This window comes from Ranitomeya variabilis, chromosome 6 (assembly GCF_051348905.1).
Source record: "Ranitomeya variabilis isolate aRanVar5 chromosome 6, aRanVar5.hap1, whole genome shotgun sequence".
Taxonomy (NCBI): Eukaryota; Metazoa; Chordata; class Amphibia; order Anura; family Dendrobatidae; genus Ranitomeya; species Ranitomeya variabilis.
The window spans coordinates 15,696,882-15,716,857 of NC_135237.1; the positions used below are offsets into that span (position 1 = coordinate 15,696,882).

Genomic DNA, 19,976 nt, shown 5'->3' on the forward strand with positions numbered 1-19,976 from the left:
GATCATCATGTCTTTCATATACGAGATTCCTCCAGCGAGCTAGGCATAAAAATAGTTTTCCTAAGTCTAAGTAAAGGGGAGGTTTCAGCCTCTAAGTGATGTCACCACAGGGGGAGTGCCTGAGTCTTAGGCTAGGAATTATCTGTGTAGAACAGGAGGTTTCAGTGTCTTTTGTCCGGCATCTAGCTGCTCTACAGATGTGACATGCATCTTGATGTGTCTCCTGAGCACATGGCAACCAGGAGAGGAAATGATCTGAACGACCTGTAAGTGTTCTTTTTTCAATTGTAATCCTTTTTTCATTTGTAATTGTATTGTACATATGATAATGTCTCCTTTATAATATATTTTTATACTTTGTAAACACTGCCTACCTTTTTTGGAGTAAAATATACAATTTATTAGCTTGACTCTCCTTGTTCTACAACGAACTGTCGCGTCCTCTGAGATGAATTACGCTACTGATTTGGGTTGGCTCCGGACCTGTTAATACTTGGAAAAAACGGAGCTGGTGGCAGAATACTTTGTCCTGTACCATTGGGCATCTTTGAAGTGACCGGCGGCGTTGATAATTGTTCCCGCCTGTGTGGGAGTAGTTATATCACCCTTGCTGCAGTGTGCCCAATAGCCAATACATAGCAGGCAGACCTTCTGGCGACTAATTACCCTAGGTGCAGTACCCTGACTGACCTGAGGGTAAGGGGGGCGCTAGAGAGCTGCAAGTTACAAAAAGGAACTGGGAAGTGGGATATAGATAAATCCCCTTCAGAAAGGAACCAGGGACAACCACACAACCCCAGTTGGTGGCAAATTGGTGTGAGTGGTGGGGGTGATAAAGGTAACTTCCCTGTGAACTGTGACAGATTGGTGGGATCTGTAACAATAACTTACATGCTGCCACTCGATGCCTTCTCTCTGGTATTCATCCTGTTCCTGCCTGAGGATCAACTCAATAAACAACTGCTGAAGCTTCTCATTACAGTAATTTATACAGAACTGCTCAAAGCTGTGGAGACAAAAGTAGATAGATTATTACATAGTAGTTCTATTCTTGTACATAGGGGGCAGTATTATAGTAGTTATATTCTTGTACATAGGGGCAGTATTATAGTAGTTATATTCTTGTACATAGAGGCAGTATTATAGTAGTTATATTCTTGTACATAGGAGCAGTATTATAGTAGTTATATTCTTGTACATAGGGGCAGTATTATAGTAGTTATATTCTTGTACATAGGGGCAATATTATAGTAGTTATATTCTTGTACATAAGGGGCAGTATTATAGTAGTTTTCTTCTTGTACATAGGGGCAGTATTATAGTAGTTATATTCTTGTATATATGAGCAGTATTATAGTAGTTATATTCTTGTACATAGGGGCAGTATTATAGTAGTTATATTCTTGTACATAGAGGCAGTATTATAGTAGTTATATTCTTGTACATAGGGGCAGTATTATAGTAGTTATATTCTTGTACATAGAGGCAGTATTATAGTAGTTATATTCTTGTACATGGGGGCAGTATTATAGTAGTTATATTCTTGTACATAGGGGCAATATTATAGTAGTTATATTCTTGTACATAAGGGGCAGTATTATAGTAGTTTTCCTCTTGTACATAGGGGCAGTATTATAGTAGTTATATTCTTGTACATAGGGGCAGTATTATAGTAGTTATATTCTTGTACATAGAGGCAGTATTATAGTAGTTATATTCTTGTACATAAGGGGCAGTATTATAGTAGTTTTCTTCTTGTACATAGGGGCAGTATTATAGTAGTTATAATCTTGTACATAGGGGCAGTATTATAGTAGTTATATTCTTGTACATAGGAGCAGTATTATAGTAGTTATATTCTTGTATATAGGAGCAGTATTATAGTAGTTATATTCTTGTACATTGGGGCAGTATTATAGTAGTTATATTCTTGTACATAGGAGCAGTATTATAGCAGTTATATTCTTGTATATAGGAGCAGTATTATAGTAGTTATATTCTTGTACATAGGGGCAGTATTATAGTAGTTATATTCTTGTATATATGAGCAGTATTATAGTAGTTATATTCTTGTACATAGGGGCAGTATTATAGTAGTTATATTCTTGTACATAGGGGCAGTATTATAGTAGCTATACTCTTGTACATAGGAGCAGTATTATAGTAGTTATATTCTTGTATATAGGAGCAGTATTATAGTAGTTATATTCTTGTACATAGGGGCAGTATTATAGTAGTTATATTCTTGTACATAGGGGCAGTATTATAGTAGTTATATTCTTGTATATATGAGCAGTATTATAGTAGTTATATTCTTGTACATAGGGGCAGTATTATAGTAGTTATATTCTTGTACATACGAGCATTATTAGAATATATATTGTTTTATATAAATTAATATCTAATTACCGCTCACCCTCTAGTTCTATATTTAACCATTGTTGATGACATTAGTTATCAGATGAATTAATTGTTTTCATGGTACATTTGGATTTCTCTTTCTGTCGAGTTTTTTACACTTTATATATGCTTTCTTCCCTATTCTGTGTTTTTATATCCTGCGCTCTTCGTTGAGCCCCTTTATTCCCAGAATAGGCACTTTTCAAAGTCAGCAAAGTATTTTTATGTGCAGACATGTTATGTGACATGTGAAAGGCAGGCACGGGTACATGAGGAACACGTGCAAAGAAATAAACATAATTATCTGCACTCTGCCTACGATCCATTTATCTCGCAGCATCCTCGCTGCGCGCAGAAGAGCAACTCCTGAGACGATGATTCACTCACTACACGTGTTGCTGAGATTAGACTATTTCTAGACTCTTTCTCCATTCTTGCCCTTGGTCCATTATTTTCTTACCCCCTTGCCTCTCTTTCTTCCCAGTATCCATTGTCTTCTCTGGGTTCAGTCACTTTTTTATAGGCCCTTTATTTTTACAGCATTTATCGTTCCATATTTACCTATTATTATCAAAGATCTCAAAGCCGTAGATGTCCAGGACCCCGATGACAGTGTTCTTTCCGTGAAGCCGGACGTCATAGTTCTTCTCTTCTATCACACTGTTTATATGGCCGACGATCCAGCAGAATAACCTCTCGTAGAAAGCCTGAGGGGACACAGACCACAGCATTGGACAGAGCAGTGATGGGGGGATATATTGCATTACACATACTATGATAGTACAATACAACACTGCTGAAATGGCCATTGTCTCTGCAGATGGAGAAGATGTGCTAATGAGAAGCATTGATTTACTAAAAGGAGCATGAAAGCCCCAGGCCCCGGGGTCTCACCATCAGAAGCAGCGAACATGGAAAAAGTCCAAACAATTACATTAGGGTACCGTCTCACTATACGATTTACCAACGATCACGACCTGCGATACGAGCTGTGCGTAAGCCATCCTGTCGACCACCTCTATCCACTGCACACAAGCAGAAGCGGCTCCAGTGGGCCAAACGATACATGAAGACTGACTTCCAAACTGTTTTGTTCACCGATGAGTGCCGTGCAACGCTCGATGGTCCAGATGGATGGAGTGGAGGATGGCTGGTTGATGGACACCCCATGAAAACACGGCTAAGGCGCCAACAAGGAGGAGGTGGAGTAATGTTTTGGGCTGGAATCATGGGGAGAGAGATTGTCGGCCCCTTTATGATCCCTGAAGGGGTAAAGATGAACTCCATAATCTATGTGGAGTTTCTAAAAACACTTCCTGCCATGGTTCAAGAGGAAGAACCGTGCTTTCCGCAGCAAGATCATTTTCATGCATGATAATGCACCGTCTCATGCTGCAAAAAACACATCTGCATCTCTGGCTGCTATGGGCATAAAAGAGGACAAACTTATGGTGTGGCCACCATCTTCCCCTGACCTCAACCCCATGGAGAACCTCTGGAGCATCATCAAAAGGAGTGTCTATGATGGCGGGAGGCAGTTCACATCTAAGCAACAGCTCTGGGAGGGTATTCTGTCCACATGCAGAACAATTGAAGCAGAAACCATCCAAAAACTGACAAATTCAATGGACGAGAGAGTTCAGAAGCTTCTTTCCAACAAGGGGTCCTATGTGCAAATGTAACATCACCTAGAATAAAGTTTTCACTTGAAAACTGTTTGATTTCATTTTGTAATAAGCTGATAATGCTTGTAACTTCACAATTGACCATTTTTTGGTCAAAATAAAACAAAAAAGGTTGAAAACTCTGCTGTGCATAATAATTTGGAACATGCATTTTGAGTGTTTTTTTTTTTTTTTTTAAAGATTCTGTTTTCATAGGCAGTTTGTTCCAAAACATTGCAATTATACTACAATAGTAGATGACTGGAAAATAACAATGACTGCAATTCAGATAGGTAATTTAGAGAAAATATGAGGAAATATTACTTGCATAATTATTTGGAACACAGTGTAAAGCAGGTCTGGTGGGGTGTTCCCGGTATACGGCGGGTCTTGTGGGGTGTTCCCGGTATACGGCAGGTCTTGTGGGGTGTTCCCGGTACAAAGTAGGCCTTGTGGGGTGTTCCTGGTATGCAGCAGGTCTTGTGGGGTGCTCCATGTATACAGCAGGTCTTGTGGGGTGTTCTTGGTATGTAGCAGGTCTTGTGGGGTGTTCCTGGTATACAGCAGGTCTTGTGGGGTGTTCCCGGTACAAAGTAGGCCTTGTGGGGTGTTCCTGGTATGTAGCAGGTCTTGTGGGGTGTTCCGTGTATACAGCAGGTCTTGTGGGGTGTTCCCGGTACAAAGTAGGCCTTGTGGGGTGTTCCTGGTATGTAGCAGGTCTTGTGGGGTGCTCCGTGTATACAGCAGGTCTTGTGGGGTGTTCTTGGTATGTAGCAGGTCTTGTGGGGTGTTCCTGGTATACAGCAGGTCTTGTGGGGTGTTCCCGGTACAAAGTAGGACTTGTAGGGTGTTCCTGGTATGCAGCAGGTCTTGTGGGGTGCTCCGTGTATACAGCAGGTCTTGTGGGGTGTTCCTGGTATATAGCAGGACTTGTGGGGTGCTCCGCGTATACGGCAGGTCTTGTGGGGTGTTCCCAGTATACGGCAGGTCTTGTGGGGTGTTCCCGGTATACGGCAGGTCTTGTGGGGTGTTCCCGGTATACGGCAGGTCTTGTGGGGTGTTCCCGGTATACGGCAGGTCTTGTGGGATGTTCCCGGTATACGGCAGGTCTTGTGGGGTGTTCCCGGTATATGGCGGGTCTTGTGGGGTGTTCCCGGTATACGGCAGGTCTTGTGGGATGTTCCCGGTATACGACAGGTCTTGTGGGATGTTCCCGGTATACGGCAGGTCTTGTGGGGTGTTCCCAGTATACGACAGGTCTTGTGGGATGTTCCCGATATACGACAGGTCTTGTGGGATGTTCCCGGTATACGGCAGGTCTTGTGGGATGTTCCCGGTATACGACAGGTCTTGTGGGGTGTTCCCAGTATACGGCAGGTCTTGTGGGGTGTTCCCAGTATACGGCAGGTCTTGTGGGGTGTTCCCAGTATACGGCAGTTCTTGTGGGGTGTTCCCAGTATACGGCAGGTTTTGTGGTGTGTTCCCAGTATAATGCAAGTCTTATGAAGTGTTCTTGGTGTTCAGCTTGCTTTGTATGGAGCTGTGTAGTCACCTCTGTACCTGCTTTAATGTTATGGCTGATCAGTATATAGTACATGAAGATAGAGTCTCCTGGTCACTCGTTCTTACCTTGGCACAGGCCTCCTTGGCATATGCTGCCTCTCTCACACTGTGCCCCTTCTCAATAATCTCTCCCCCTCCAGCAGCCATCGTCCTATAGAGAAGAGTCTTCCTCACAGCGTCAATGTCGCACCTGGTCAGCTCAGCAACGTGACCGACCAAATCCTCATTTTCCAGAATGACCGTGTCACCATCCATTACAAAATTCATGTTACCCTATGAAAAATGAACATAAGAGGCATCAATCATTGAACCTGCCATGATGGACTTCACAGCATAACTGCACCCAAGCCTGTCACCAAGTGCCACATAACAGGCCGACACCAGGATAAAATGAAAAGTCCGGCAGCCTCAGCCAGGGCTTGGGGCCGTAACACCCAGAACAATCATGTAGAAGATGGTAGAGGTTGTAAGAAGGGATGATTAGGGGGACATTGTCCTCACCAGGTGTAAAATGGAGGCCAGGATCTTGTAGACGGAATCCACTTCATCTTGGCTGAATCCGATCATCCTCATCGAGTCCACCACCAGTCTATAGCTGGCCTTGTCATTGATCACAATCTGCAGAAAACAACAAAGATCCATGGATGTTATAGATCAGTCAGTGAGTCTACAAGGAGCGTCCCAATGCAGGAAGATCTACTGTACGTTACAGAGGAGGAGATCTACTGGACATCACACAGAGGAGATCTACTGAACATCACACAGAGGAGATCTACTGAACATCACACAGAGGAGATCTACTGAACATCACACAGAGGAGATCTACTGAACATCACACAGAGGAGATCTACTGAACATCACACAGAAAAGATCTGCTGAACATCACACAGAGGAGATCTACTGAACATCACACAGAAAAGATCTACTGAACATCACACACAGAGGAGATCTACTGAACATCACACAGAAAAGATCTACTGTACATCACACAGAAAAGATCTACTGTACATCACACAGGAGATCTACTGTACATCACACAGAAAAGATCTACTGTACATCACAGATCTACTTAATATTGCAGAGATCCACCGTACATCACACAGAAAAGATCTACTGTATATCTAATATTCATCACACAGAGGCATCAGAGAGTGGCGGTCTACTGTACACCATAGAGAAGCAGCCTACGGTCAGTACATCATAGAGAAGCAGCCTACGGTCAGTGCACCATAGAGAAGCAGCCTACGGTCAGTACACCATAGAGAAGCAGCCTACGGTCAGTACACCATAGAGAAGCAGCCTACGGCCAGTACACCATAGAGAAGCAGTCTACGGTCAGTACACCATAGAGAAGCAGTCTACGGGCAGTACACCATAGAGAAGCAGCCTACGGTCAGTACACCATAGAGAAGCAGCCTACGGTCAGTACACCATAGAGAAGCAGTCTACGGTCAGTACACCATAGAGAAGCAGCCTACGGCCAGTACACCATAGAGAAGCAGTCTACGGTCAGTACACCATAGAGAAGCAGTCTACGGGCAGTACACCATAGAGAAGCAGTCTACGGTCAGTACACCATAGAGAAGCAGCCTACGGTCAGTACACCATAGAGAAGCAGCCTACGGTCAGTACACCATAGAGAAGCAGCCTACGGCCAGTACACCATAGAGAAGCAGTCTACGGTCAGTACACCATAGAGAAGCAGTCTACGGGCAGTACACCATAGAGAAGCAGCCTACGGTCAGTACACCATAGAGAAGCAGCCTACGGTCAGTACACCATAGAGAAGCAGTCTACGGTCAGTACACCATAGAGAAGCAGCCTACGGCCAGTACACCATAGAGAAGCAGTCTACGGTCAGTACACCATAGAGAAGCAGTCTACGGGCAGTACACCATAGAGAAGCAGTCTACGGTCAGTACACCATAGAGAAGCAGCCTACGGTCAGTACACCATAGAGAAGCAGCCTACGGTCAGTACACCATAGAGAAGCAGCCTACGGCCAGTACACCATAGAGAAGCAGTCTACGGTCAGTACACCATAGAGAAGCAGTCTACGGGCAGTACACCATAGAGAAGCAGCCTACGGTCAGTACACCATAGAGAAGCAGTCTACGGTCAGTACACCATAGAGAAGCAGCCTACGGTCAGTACACCATAGAGAAGCAGCCTACGGCCAGTACACCATAGAGAAGCAGTCTACGGTCAGTACACCATAGAGAAGCAGCCTACGGTCAGTACACCATAGAGAAGCAGTCTACGGTCAGTACACCATAGAGAAGCAGTCTACGGTCAGTACACCATAGAGAAGCAGCCTACGGTCAGTACACCATAGAGAAGCAGCCTACGGTCAGTACACCATAGAGAAGCAGTCTACGGTCAGTACACCATAGAGAAGCAGTCTACGGCCAGTACACCATAGAGAAGCAGCCTACGGTCAGTACACCATAGAGAAGCAGCCTACGGTCAGTACACCATAGAGAAGCAGCCTACGGCCAGTACACCATAGAGAAGCAGCCTACGGTCAGTACACCATAGAGAAGCAGCCTACGGTCAGTACACCATAGAGAAGCAGCCTACGGTCAGTACACCATAGAGAAGCAGCCTACGGTCAGTACACCGTAGAGAAGCAGTCTACGGCCAGTACACCATAGAGAAGCAGTCTACGGCCAGTACACCATAGAGAAGCAGCCTACGATCAGTACACCATAGAGAAGCAGTCTACGGCCAGTACACCATAGAGAAGCAGCCTACGGCCAGTACACCATAGAGAAGCAGCCTACGGTCAGTACACCATAGAGAAGCAATCTACGGTCAGTACACCATAGAGAAGCAGCCTACGGTCAGTACACCATAGAGAAGCAGCCTACGGACAGTACACCATAGAGAAGCAGCCTACGGTCAGTACACCATAGAGAAGCAGCCTACGGACAGTACACCATAGAGAAGCAGCCTACGGTCAGTACACCATAGAGAAGCAGTCTACGGTCAGTACACCATAGAGAAGCAGTCTACGGCCAGTACACCATAGAGAAGCAGTCTACGGTCAGTACACCATAGAGAAGCAGCCTACGGGCAGTACACCATAGAGAAGCAGCCTACGGGCAGTACACCATAGAGAAGCAGTCTACGGCCAGTACACCGTAGAGAAGCAGTCTATGGCCAGTACACCATAGAGAAGCAGTCTACGGTCAGTGCACCATAGAGAAGCAGCCTACGGTCAGTACACCATAGAGAAGCAGCCTACGGTCAGTACACCATAGAGAAGCAGCCTACGGTCAGTACACCATAGAGAAGCAGTCTACGGTCAGTACACCATAGAGAAGCAGCCTACGGTCAGTACACCATAGAGAAGCAGCCTACGGACAGTACACCATAGAGAAGCAGCCTACGGTCAGTACACCATAGAGAAGCAGCCTACGGTCAGTACACAATAGAGAAGCAGCCTACGGTCAGTACACCATAGAGAAGCAGCCTACGGTCAGTACACCATAAAGAAGCAGTCTACGGTCAGTACACCATAGAGAAGCAGCCTACGGTCAGTACACCATAGAGAAGCAGCCTACGGTCAGTACACCATAGAGAAGCAGCCTACGGTCAGTACACCATAAAGAAGCAGCCTACGGTCAGTACACCATAGAGAAGCAGCCTACGGTCAGTACACCATAGAGAAGCAGCCTACGGTCAGTACACCACAGAGAAGCAGCCTACGGTCAGTACACCATAGAGAAGCAGCCTACGGTCAGTGCACCATAGAGAAGCAGTCTACGGCCAGTACACCACAGAGAAGCAGCCTACGGTCAGTACACCATAGAGAAGCAGCCTACGGGCAGTACACCATAGAGAAGCAGTCTACGGTCAGTGTGCAGCGCCCCAGAGTCCTGGTCGTTGCAGTACTGTGGCTCCGCCACTAAGGGGAGCTATGGTACGTCTGATGGCACTGAAGGAGTTCATCTGATCAGGTATCACAGACACCAATACATTTCACAGTCGGGCCTCCGGGGGGAGCTAAGGGTTCTATTCACTAGGCCACTCCCCGCCATAGTGGGTAAACTGGGGGTCAGGCAGGAAGTTAGATCAGAAAGCTGACTGGGTTGGAACCAGGCAACACCTTGTGGCAGAGGGTGTTGTGGGGGAAGATACAGTAGGGTCTCTGTCAGGGGTGGGATCCTGACAGAGGCTTGGCAACTTGAGCGAACGTAACGGGACCGTGCCTGCTCAGGATAGCGGCGGTGCCCAAGGAAGGACTAGAAGCGAGATAGATTGTGCTGAGTGAGAAACGAGATCAAAGCAATAAGGAGAATACCAGTAGGGGTCGTGCTGTAAGACCGAGGCAACACCCTACTGAGGCGCACAACCGGTGGCAAGAACGCCGAGAGAGTATCACAATATCTAGCTTCAAGCAATACTCTAAACAGCGGCAGGACAGTCAGTCTAAGGCGGGCTGTCTCACTTAAATCACCTATGCAGTCTTGGGGGGCAACTTGTGGAGAGGGGCGACTCTAGGGTCCCGGAAGAGCTCCGAGCCTACCCGTCAAACGGGTGCCGTCCCAACCAGGACATCAGGGAGGGACGGAGGATTAGCAGAACATCATCTAATCGAGTTGTGAGGGAACTTAAGAAACAGACACAACAGTTGTGGGGACTTTCTGTAAGCACAGCAGGGAAGGACCACAACACATAGCGCTAGAAGGAAGGCACAGATTTCCACCTGTGAAGAGAACTCTGGAGGTGCCATTGGACCGGCCGGACTTGCGCAGCCTGGTGAACCGTGTTCTGGACTGAGGACCCAGAGATCTTCAGTAAAGAGGTGAAGAGACTGCAACCTGGTGTCCTCGTTATTTACTTCACCGCACCACCACCACCATCTACATCTATCAGATACTGTGCGCCCCTCGGCAGGATCACGGACCGGGGCCTAGCCACCGTGACAACCCCATAGCAGAGACTCAGAGGCCCGGTACCGGGTACCCCTCGGCCCTGTGGCAGTGGGGGCGCTACAAACTTGGCGTCACAAACAGGATCTACTTAAGCCTGAAGAATCAGGTCATGTTTGCCTTGGAACTGTGATTTATTGTGCTTGGACTGTACTTTATTGCAAGGACTGTGTTGCGCCGTTTGCCGCCAAAATCCGCCGCCATTACAGCGCTGAGGAGAGCGCAGGAAGAGAAGAGGGGCGTGAAGTGGGCGTGAACGAGCTGAAGAGCGCGAAGGACAATGGCCGCCCAGTCTAAATATTTCTGCACTGTGAGGACGTGTCCGTCAGCAGCGGAGATCCGCCTCCTGATCCTCAATGGAGGGCGGAGATCGAGGAAGCGACACCGCCCACGAAGGAGAGAGCGGGAAAAAGACCAGGAAGTGACCCACGTGGAGGACGCCATGGCCAGCAGCTCCGAACCTGACAATGGGGTTGAAGTGGAAGTTTCCCCCAACTACCCGGATGAGCACAGCAGCCCGTTCTCCGTGGACAGCACCGAACTCCTGCGAGTCGAGATGGAGAGCTTGCTCGACCAGCTCCTTCAGCTGAACATGAAGGCCCAGGCTCCGCACCAGGCAGCGCCGGAAGAAGGTTCTCAGGCACCAGACCCTGCACCGTTACTGGAGCAACCGCTGAGACCCTCGCTGACACCGCCGGAGGAACCCGCCGCGGAGGAGGAACCTGCATCGGCTGATGAGTCCGCCGACCCCGTCCCGCTGGCCGAGGGCATGCTGGTGGGTCCAGTAGCAGCGCCACCTCTCCCGGGAACCCATAAACTCCAACGCCTGCTACCATGGGAGGAAGCCACGGGCATGGAACACCGTATGCGAGCCCCAATCGCCCCTACTCCCCAGCTGTGTGAGGTCCACGCGGAGCGCACAGTGTGCCGCTGGGTGAACCCCGGATCCAATCTTATGGGGTTCCCCGGGGTGGAGACCCAGGAGGGAGAGATGGTACAGGCCCTAAGCTGGGAGGAATACCAAGTCCAGCTAGAACAACAGTGGGCAGAAGAGGAGAAAACATACCAGGCCGGGCTAGAGGCCCACCATCAAAAAGACTTGGCGGTCAAGGACCGGGCCCGCAAAGATCCCACCGCTCAGCAGGCCCCGCGCAGGCAGGGCACCGTCATTGACTTTAAGCTCCGTGGAGGCTGGGGCTTTATAAAAGAACCGGGTCTATATGCCGAAGTTTTTGTTAACCGGCGGGATGTAGAGTCGCATCTTAGAGAGGGCCACCCAGGCCGGGATCTTTATCCAGGGGATGATGTCATTTACACCCGGCACCTTGGGGAGAAGGGGTGGTTTGCTCTAAACGTCCACAAGAGGCACCGCTCCGTGACCCCCTTGCCTAGGGTGTCCGAAAAGTTGTCCCCCGTGGCCAAGGTGCCCCCTTGCGGCCGGCCCACGATTACCACTGAGACCACCGTGGTCACCCCAACAGGCACAATTGTGAAGACCACGACTTGCCGCGATATGACCTCCACCGCTGTCGTGGCCACGCAGGCACCTCCTCAGGTGACCAGCGTGTCTACTGCCCAAGGACTGAAGACTGTGGGTACGCAGACCCCCAGATGGGACAACAGACCCCCTTATGCAGTACCGGGCGGTTCGCAATACCCAAAGGGGTTGCCTCCGCCGGTGCTGCCTCCTGAGTGGTTTGAATAAGCAAGAATGCTTTAATAATTGTAAATAGTTCTTCTAACTGTTTGTTTCTTGTTATGTTGCTGCTAAACCCGTCCAGGGCTAACTTTTAAAGGGATCCCTTTGTTGACCCGGAATCCCTATTGCTTTTTGGTTGTTTTTCCACTTTTTGTTTCTTGTTGAAAAGAACTGCCGCAATCATGAACAGTGCATGATACAAACTTTTTGTACATAGTTTGCACCTTATTAAAGGTGCTCCCTACTGGTTTTACTTCAAAAAGGACTCTTTGTGAAGATACCACACTGGAACCTTTGCTGAGTACGGACTGGTAGCTTGAGAAGATATGCTACCTCATAGAGACTTGGTCCCCTCTTAAAGGGGATGTTCATGTGTTGCACTTAAATGGTGATATTGCTTTAAGATAGGTAGCAATAATGTTTTGACGAAAGAAAGTGATGATAATGTTTACATGAGAAAGTTATATGTGTCCAACTAGTTGATTGTAAAGAAATGCTGATAATGTTCCCTGAAAGAAAGTAAGAGCTAGATGAGGGATGCAGTAGGCCCGTAGGGGTAGACGTAGTGTCCAGCATACATGTCAGTAAGCAGATAATGAGAAGGTTTAATGTTATATAGAAAATGTTTGATAATGTTGATAGACGACGAGGATAGAAGGTAAACCCTGAGTCCTCCTAGGAGTCATGTAGAGATGGCTCAGTGCTCTTAAACTGAAAGTAATGTTATGTTCTATACTGTGTATAGTAGTTGAAAAGACAGAAGGCTCGGGCTGAAAGGAGCGGTCCTGTAAGAAAGGAGAGGCAGTAGGTCTGGTGCCGTTAGGACAGGCGGTCCTGCAGATTTAAAGAAGGAGAATGTAAAAGTTAAATTGCCTTATAATGTGATTATAAGAAGGTCTTTAGCGGATTCAGAGTGTACATCCTTAAAGGCGATGTTAAATTATTGTTTAACCATTTTGCACTTAGTAGAATACCCGGTTGGGTAAAAGAAAGTTAGTTATAGCATGTTGCTATGATATTTAACCATGTTTGTAACGTTCAAGTGTCCTCACCTCCCATAATGGGAAGCCTGTTTAAATATGCTTACTGTTATTGCACTCACAAAAATTGTATGTCTTTTTGCTAACCTGTATTGTTGTCTTCTTCTCAGTCCCGGAGTACTGTGTTTAACCAGGGGGGAGTGCAGCGCCCCAGAGTCCTGGTCGTTGCAGTACTGTGGCTCCGCCGCTAAGGGGAGCTATGGTACGTCTGATGGCACTGAAGGAGTTCATCTGACCAGGTATCACAGACACCAATACATTTCACAGTCGGGCCTCCGGGGGGAGCTAAGGGTTCTATTCACTAGGCCACTCCCCACCATAGTGGGTAAACTGGGGGTCAGGCAGGAAGTTAGATCAGAAAGCTGACTGGGTTGGAACCAGGCAACACCTTGTGGCAGAAGGTGTTGTGGGGGAAGATACAGTAGGGTCTCTGTCAGGGGTGGGATCCTGACAGAGGCCTGGCAACTTGAGCGAACGTCACGGGACCGTGCCTGCTCAGCATAGCGGCGGTGCCCAAGGAAGGAACAGAAGCGAGATAGATTGTGCTGAGTGAGAAACGAGATCAAAGCAATAAGGAGAATACCAGTAGGAGTCGTGCTGTAAGACCGAGGCAACATCCTACTGAGGCGCACAACCGGTGGCCGGAACGCCGAGAGAGTATCACAATATCTAGCTTCAAGCAATACTCTAAACAGCGGCAGGACAGTCAGTCTAAGGCGGGCTGTCTCACTTAAATCACCTATGCAGTCTTGGGGGGCAACTTGTGGAGAGGGACGACTCTAGGGTCCCGGAAGAGCTCCGAGCCTACCCGTCAAACGGGTGCCGTCCCAACCAGGACATCAGGGAGGGACGGAGGATTAGCAGAACATCATCTAATCGAGTTGTGAGGGAACTTAAGAAACAGACACAACAGTTGCGGGGACTTTCTGTAAGCACAGCAGGGAAGGACCACAACACATAGCGCTAGAAGGAAGGCACAGATTTCCACCTGTGAAGAGAACTCTGGAGGTGCCATTGGACCGGCCGGACTTGCGCAGCCTGGTGAACAGTGTTCTGGACTGAGGACCCAGAGATCTTCAGTAAAGAGGTAAAGAGACTGCAACCTGGTGTCCTCGTTATTTACTTCACCGCACCACCACCACCATCTACATCTATCAGATACTGTGCGCCCCTCGGCAGGGTCACGGACCGGGGCCTAGCCACCGTGACAACCCCAGAGCAGAGACTCAGAGGCCCGGTACCGGGTACCCCTCGGCCCTGTGGCAGTGGGGGCGCTACAAGTACACCATAGAGAAGCAGCCTACGTTCAGTACACCATAGAGAAGCAGTCTACGGTCAGTACACCACAGAGAAGCAGCCTACGGCCAGTACACCATAGAGAAGCAGCCTACGGCCAGTACACCATAGAGAAGCAGCCTACGGCCAGTACACCATAGAGAAGCAGCCTACGGACAGTACACCATAGAGAAGCAGCCTAGGGTCAGTACACCATAGAGAAGCAGCCTACGGTCAGTACACCACAGAGAAGCAGCCTACGGTCAGTACACTATAGAGAAGCAGCCTACGGCCAGTACACCATAGAGAAGCAGCCTACGGTCAGTACACCATAGAGAAGCAGCCTACGGTCAGTACACCATAGAGAAGCAGCCTACGGTCAGTACACCATAGAGAAGCAGCCTACGGTCAGTACACCATAGAGAAGCAGTCTACGGTCAGTACACCATAGAGAAGCAGTCTACGGTCAGTACACCATAGAGAAGCAGCCTACGGTCAGTACACCATAGAGAAGCAGTCTACGGTCAGTACACCATAGAGAAGCAGCCTACGGTCAGTACACCATAGAGAAGCAGCCTACGGCCAGTACACCATAGAGAAGCAGCCTACGGTCAGTACACCATAGAGAAGCAGCCTACGGCCAGTACACCATAGAGAAGCAGTCTACGGTCAGTACACCATAGAGAAGCAGCCTACGGCCAGTACACCATAGAGAAGCAGCCTACGGCCAGTACACCATAGAGAAGCAGTCTACGGTCAGTACACCATAGAGAAGCAGTCTACGGTCAGTACACCATAGAGAAGCAGTCTACGGTCAGTACACCATAGAGAAGCAGTCTACGGTCAGTACACCATAGAGAAGCAGTCTACGGTCAGTACACCATAGAGAAGCAGCCTACGGTCAGTACACCATAGAGAAGCAGCCTACGGTCAGTACACCATAGAGAAGCAGCCTACGGTCAGTACACTATAGAGAAGCAGTCTACGGTCAGTACACCATAGAGAAGCAGCCTACGGTCAGTACACCATAGAGAAGCAGTCTACGGTCAGTACACCATAGAGAAGCAGTCTACGGTCAGTACACCATAGAGAAGCAGCCTACGGTCAGTACACCATAGAGAAGCAGCCTACGGTCAGTACACCATAGAGAAGCAGCCTACGGTCAGTGCACCATAGAGAAGCAGCCTACGGTCAGTGCACCATAGAGAAGCAGTCTACGGTCAGTACACCATAGAGAAGCAGTCTACGGTCAGTACACCATAGAGAAGCAGTCTAGGGTCAGTACACCGTAGAGAAGCAGCCTACGGTCAGTGCACCATAGAGAAGCAGCCTACGGCCAGTACACCATAGAGAAGCAGCCTACGGTCAGTACACCATAGAGAAGCAGCCTACGGTCAGTACACCATATAGAAGCAGTCTAGGGTCAGTACACCGTAGAGAAGCAGCCTACGGTCAGTGCACCATAGAGAAGCAGCCTACGGCCAGTACACCATAGAGAAGCAGCCTACGGACAGTACACCATAGAGTAGCAGCCTATGGTCAGTACACCATAGAGAAGCAGCCTACGGTCAGTACACCATAGAGAAGCAGTCTACGGTCAGTACACCATAGAGAAGCAGTCTACGGTCAGTACACCACAGAGAAGCAGCCTACGGTCAGTACACCATAGAGAAGCAGCCTACGGTCAGTACACCATAGAGAAGCAGCCTACGGTCAGTACACCATAGAGAAGCAGTCTACGGCCAGTACACCATAGAGAAGCAGCCTACGGTCAGTACACCATAGAGAAGCAGTCTACGGTCAGTGCACCATAGAGAAGCAGCCTACGGTCAGTACACCATAGAGAAGCAGCCTACGGTCAGTACACCATAGAGAAGCAGTCTACGGTCAGTACACCATAGAGAAGCAGCCTACGGTCAGTACACCATAGAGAAGCAGCCTACGGTCAGTACACCATAGAGAAGCAGCCTACGGTCAGTACACCATAGAGAAGCAGTCTACGGCCAGTACACCATAGAGAAGCAGCCTACGGTCAGTACACCATAGAGAAGCAGCCTACGGGCAGTGCACCATAGAGAAGCAGTCTACGGTCAGTACACCATAGAGAAGCAGCCTACGGTCAGTACACCATAGAGAAGCAGCCTACGGACAGTACACCATAGAGAAGCAGCCTACGGTCAGTACACCATAGAGAAGCAGTCTACGGTCAGTGCACCATAGAGAAGCAGCCTACGGTCAGTACACCATAGAGAAGCAGCCTACGGGCAGTGCACCATAGAGAAGCAGCCTACGGCCAGTACACCATAGAGAAGCAGCCTACGGTCAGTACACCATAGAGAAGCAGCCTACGGTCAGTACACCATAGAGAAGCAGTCTACGGTCAGTACACCATAAAGAAGCAGTCTACGGTCAGTACACCATAGAGAAGCAGCCTACGGTCAGTACACCATAGAGAAGCAGCCTACGGACAGTACACCATAGAGAAGCAGCCTACGGTCAGTACACCATAGAGAAGCAGCCTACGGACAGTACACCATAGAGAAGCAGCCTACGGTCAGTACACCATAGAGAAGCAGTCTACGGTCAGTACACCATAGAGAAGCAGTCTACGGTCAGTACACCATAGAGAAGCAGCCTACGGTCAGTACACCATAGAGAAGCAGTCTACGGGCAGTACACCATAGAGAAGCAGCCTACGGTCAGTACACCATAGAGAAGCAGTCTACGGTCAGTACACCATAGAGAAGCAGCCTACGGTCAGTGCACCATAGAGAAGCAGTCTACGGTCAGTACACCATAGAGAAGCAGTCTACGGGCAGTGCACCATAGAGAAGCAGTCTACGGTCAGTACACCATAGAGAAGCAGCCTACGGTCAGTGCACCATAGAGAAGCAGCCTACGGTCAGTACACCATAGAGAAGCAGTCTACGGGCAGTGCACCATAGAGAAGCAGTCTACGGTCAGTACACCATAGAGAAGCAGCCTACGGTCAGTGCACCATAGAGAAGCAGTCTACGGTCAGTGCACCATAGAGAAGCAGTCTACGGGCAGTGCACCATAGAGAAGCAGCCTACGGTCAGTACACCATAGAGAAGCAGCCTACGGTCAGTACACCACAGAGAAGCAGCCTACGGTCAGTACACCATAGAGAAGCAGTCTACGGTCAGTACACCATAGAGAAGCAGTCTACGGTTAGTACACCATAGAGAAGCAGCCTACGGGCAGTACACCATAGAGAAGCAGCCTACGGTCAGTACACCATAGAGAAGCAGCCTACGGGCAGTGCACCATAGAGAAGCAGTCTACAGTCAGTACACCATAGAGAAGCAGTCTACGGTCAGTACACCATAGAGAAGCAGCCTACGGCCAGTACACCATAGAGAAGCAGCCTACGGTCAGTACACCATAGAGAAGCAGCCTACGGTCAGTACACCATAGAGAAGCAGTCTACGGCCAGTACACCATAGAGAAGCAGCCTACGATCAGTACACCATAGAGAAGCAGTCTACGGTCAGTACACCATAGAGAAGCAGCCTACGGCCAGTACACCATAGAGAAGCAGCCTACGGTCAGTACACCATAGAGAAGCAGCCTACGGTCAGTACACCATAGAGAAGCAGCCTACAGCCAGTACACCATAGAGAAGCAGCCTACGGTCAGTACACCATAGAGAAGCAGTCTACGGTCAGTACACCATAGAGAAGCAGTCTACGGTTAGTACACCATAGAGAAGCAGCCTACGGGCAGTACACCATAGAGAAGCAGCCTACGGTCAGTACACCATAGAGAAGCAGCCTACGGGCAGTGCACCATAGAGAAGCAGTCTACAGTCAGTACACCATAGAGAAGCAGTCTACGGTCAGTACACCATAGAGAAGCAGCCTACGGCCAGTACACCATAGAGAAGCAGCCTACGGTCAGTACACCATAGAGAAGCAGCCTACGGTCAGTACACCATAGAGAAGCAGCCTACAGCCAGTACACCATAGAGAAGCAGCCTACGGTCAGTACACCATAGAGAAGCAGTCTACTGTACAGCAGAGAGAACTTTTTGTGAACACATGAGGTCATGCAGCTATTAACATAATGAAGATCAAGCCAATACAACCAAGAGAAATCCGTGGAGCTGGGGGCCCTGCGCCTCTGTTCTAGTGAATTATGGGGCCCTTAGCAATCAGACATTTATAATCTATCCATACCGCTCGAGAGGGGGCGGAGCATACAGTCCTTGTGTCATGCCCCGCCCCCTCGGGGCTGCACTCTGGAGATTACAGTGTATCAGCTTTGCACAGTGTTCCTTTAACCCTTTGTTGCCAGGTTACTGCATATTGTAGTCTCCAAAAAGAAAGTGAAATACACGGCACCAATTAGGCACATAAGTGCTAATCTCCATCAGCACCACATGGTCTTTGTTCCTGATATAAGCTGAGAGTGGTCTTATAGGTGTGGGGAGAAGTGACCTGGAAAGGGACAGATGCTTTATACGGTGGTCCATGTTCCTCCACAGCAAGAACATCTCTAGGTAGTGGCTATGCTCCCTGATTCAGGGAAGAGACCATCCCAAATTATCCCTTACCCCTGATTGGCTCAGAATATCCTAACGGGACTGTCCAGGCACCGCCTAATCTATAGTCCGGTCTGACCCTCCTGCAGCAGAGGATGGACCCTAATCATTCCCAATGTCACATCCGTATAAAAACATCATAAAAATATCATTTCTCTGAACTTCTGAACTCTGCAGAGATGACTGAAGCGATTATTTCATTATTCATGAAGTGCACAATTATTATCTGCATCAGAGAGTAAATGCTGCAGCCGAGAGCCGGCAACACAGCGACGAGGAGACATCGGCAGCAGTATGGATAATTATGCCATGTGTGATATCCAGGGGGTCAGCCTGGGGATCAACCGGGGTCAGCCCGGGGATCAGCCTGGGGCAAGCCCGAGAATCAGACGGGGATCAGCCTGGGGATCAGCCTGGGGCAAGCCCGAGGATCAGCTGGGGGTCAGCCTGGGGATCAGCCTGGGGCAAGCCCGAGAATCAGCCGGGGATCAGCCTGGGGATCAGCCTGGGGCAAGCCCGAGGATCAGCCGGGGGTCAGCCTGGGGATCAGCCAGTGGATCAGCCCAGGGATCAGCCTGGGGCAATCCCGAGAATCAGCCGGGGATCAGCCTAGGGATCAGCCTGGGGCAAGCCCGAGGATCAGCCGGGGGTCAGCCTGGGGATCAGCCAGTGGATCAACCTGGGGATCAGCCTGGGGCAAGCCCGAGGATCAGCCGGGGGTCAGCCTGGGGATCAGCCTGGGGCAAGCCCGAGGATCAGCTGGGGGTCAGCCTGGGGATCAGCCAGTGGATCAGCCAGTGGATCAGCCTGGGGGTCAGCCCGGGGATCAGCCTG

The 19,976-nt window shown here is 49.0% G+C and overlaps 1 protein-coding gene across 4 annotated transcripts in view; it reads right to left on the reverse strand.

Moving 5' to 3' along the window:
* LOC143781340 (unconventional myosin-Ig-like) overlaps positions 1 to 19,976 on the reverse strand; it is a 213,258-nt gene that overhangs the window by 152,630 nt on the left and 40,652 nt on the right. For all 4 annotated transcript variants that reach the window (XM_077267894.1, XM_077267893.1, XM_077267895.1 and 1 more), the window contains 4 exons: positions 6,129 to 6,245; positions 5,694 to 5,900; positions 2,962 to 3,107; positions 892 to 1,006 (listed from right to left, as the gene is read on the reverse strand). In XM_077267894.1, the coding sequence (XP_077124009.1) occupies positions 892 to 1,006; positions 2,962 to 3,107; positions 5,694 to 5,900; positions 6,129 to 6,245 (585 nt within the window). The remainder of the gene's footprint in view (positions 1 to 891; positions 1,007 to 2,961; positions 3,108 to 5,693; positions 5,901 to 6,128; positions 6,246 to 19,976) is intronic.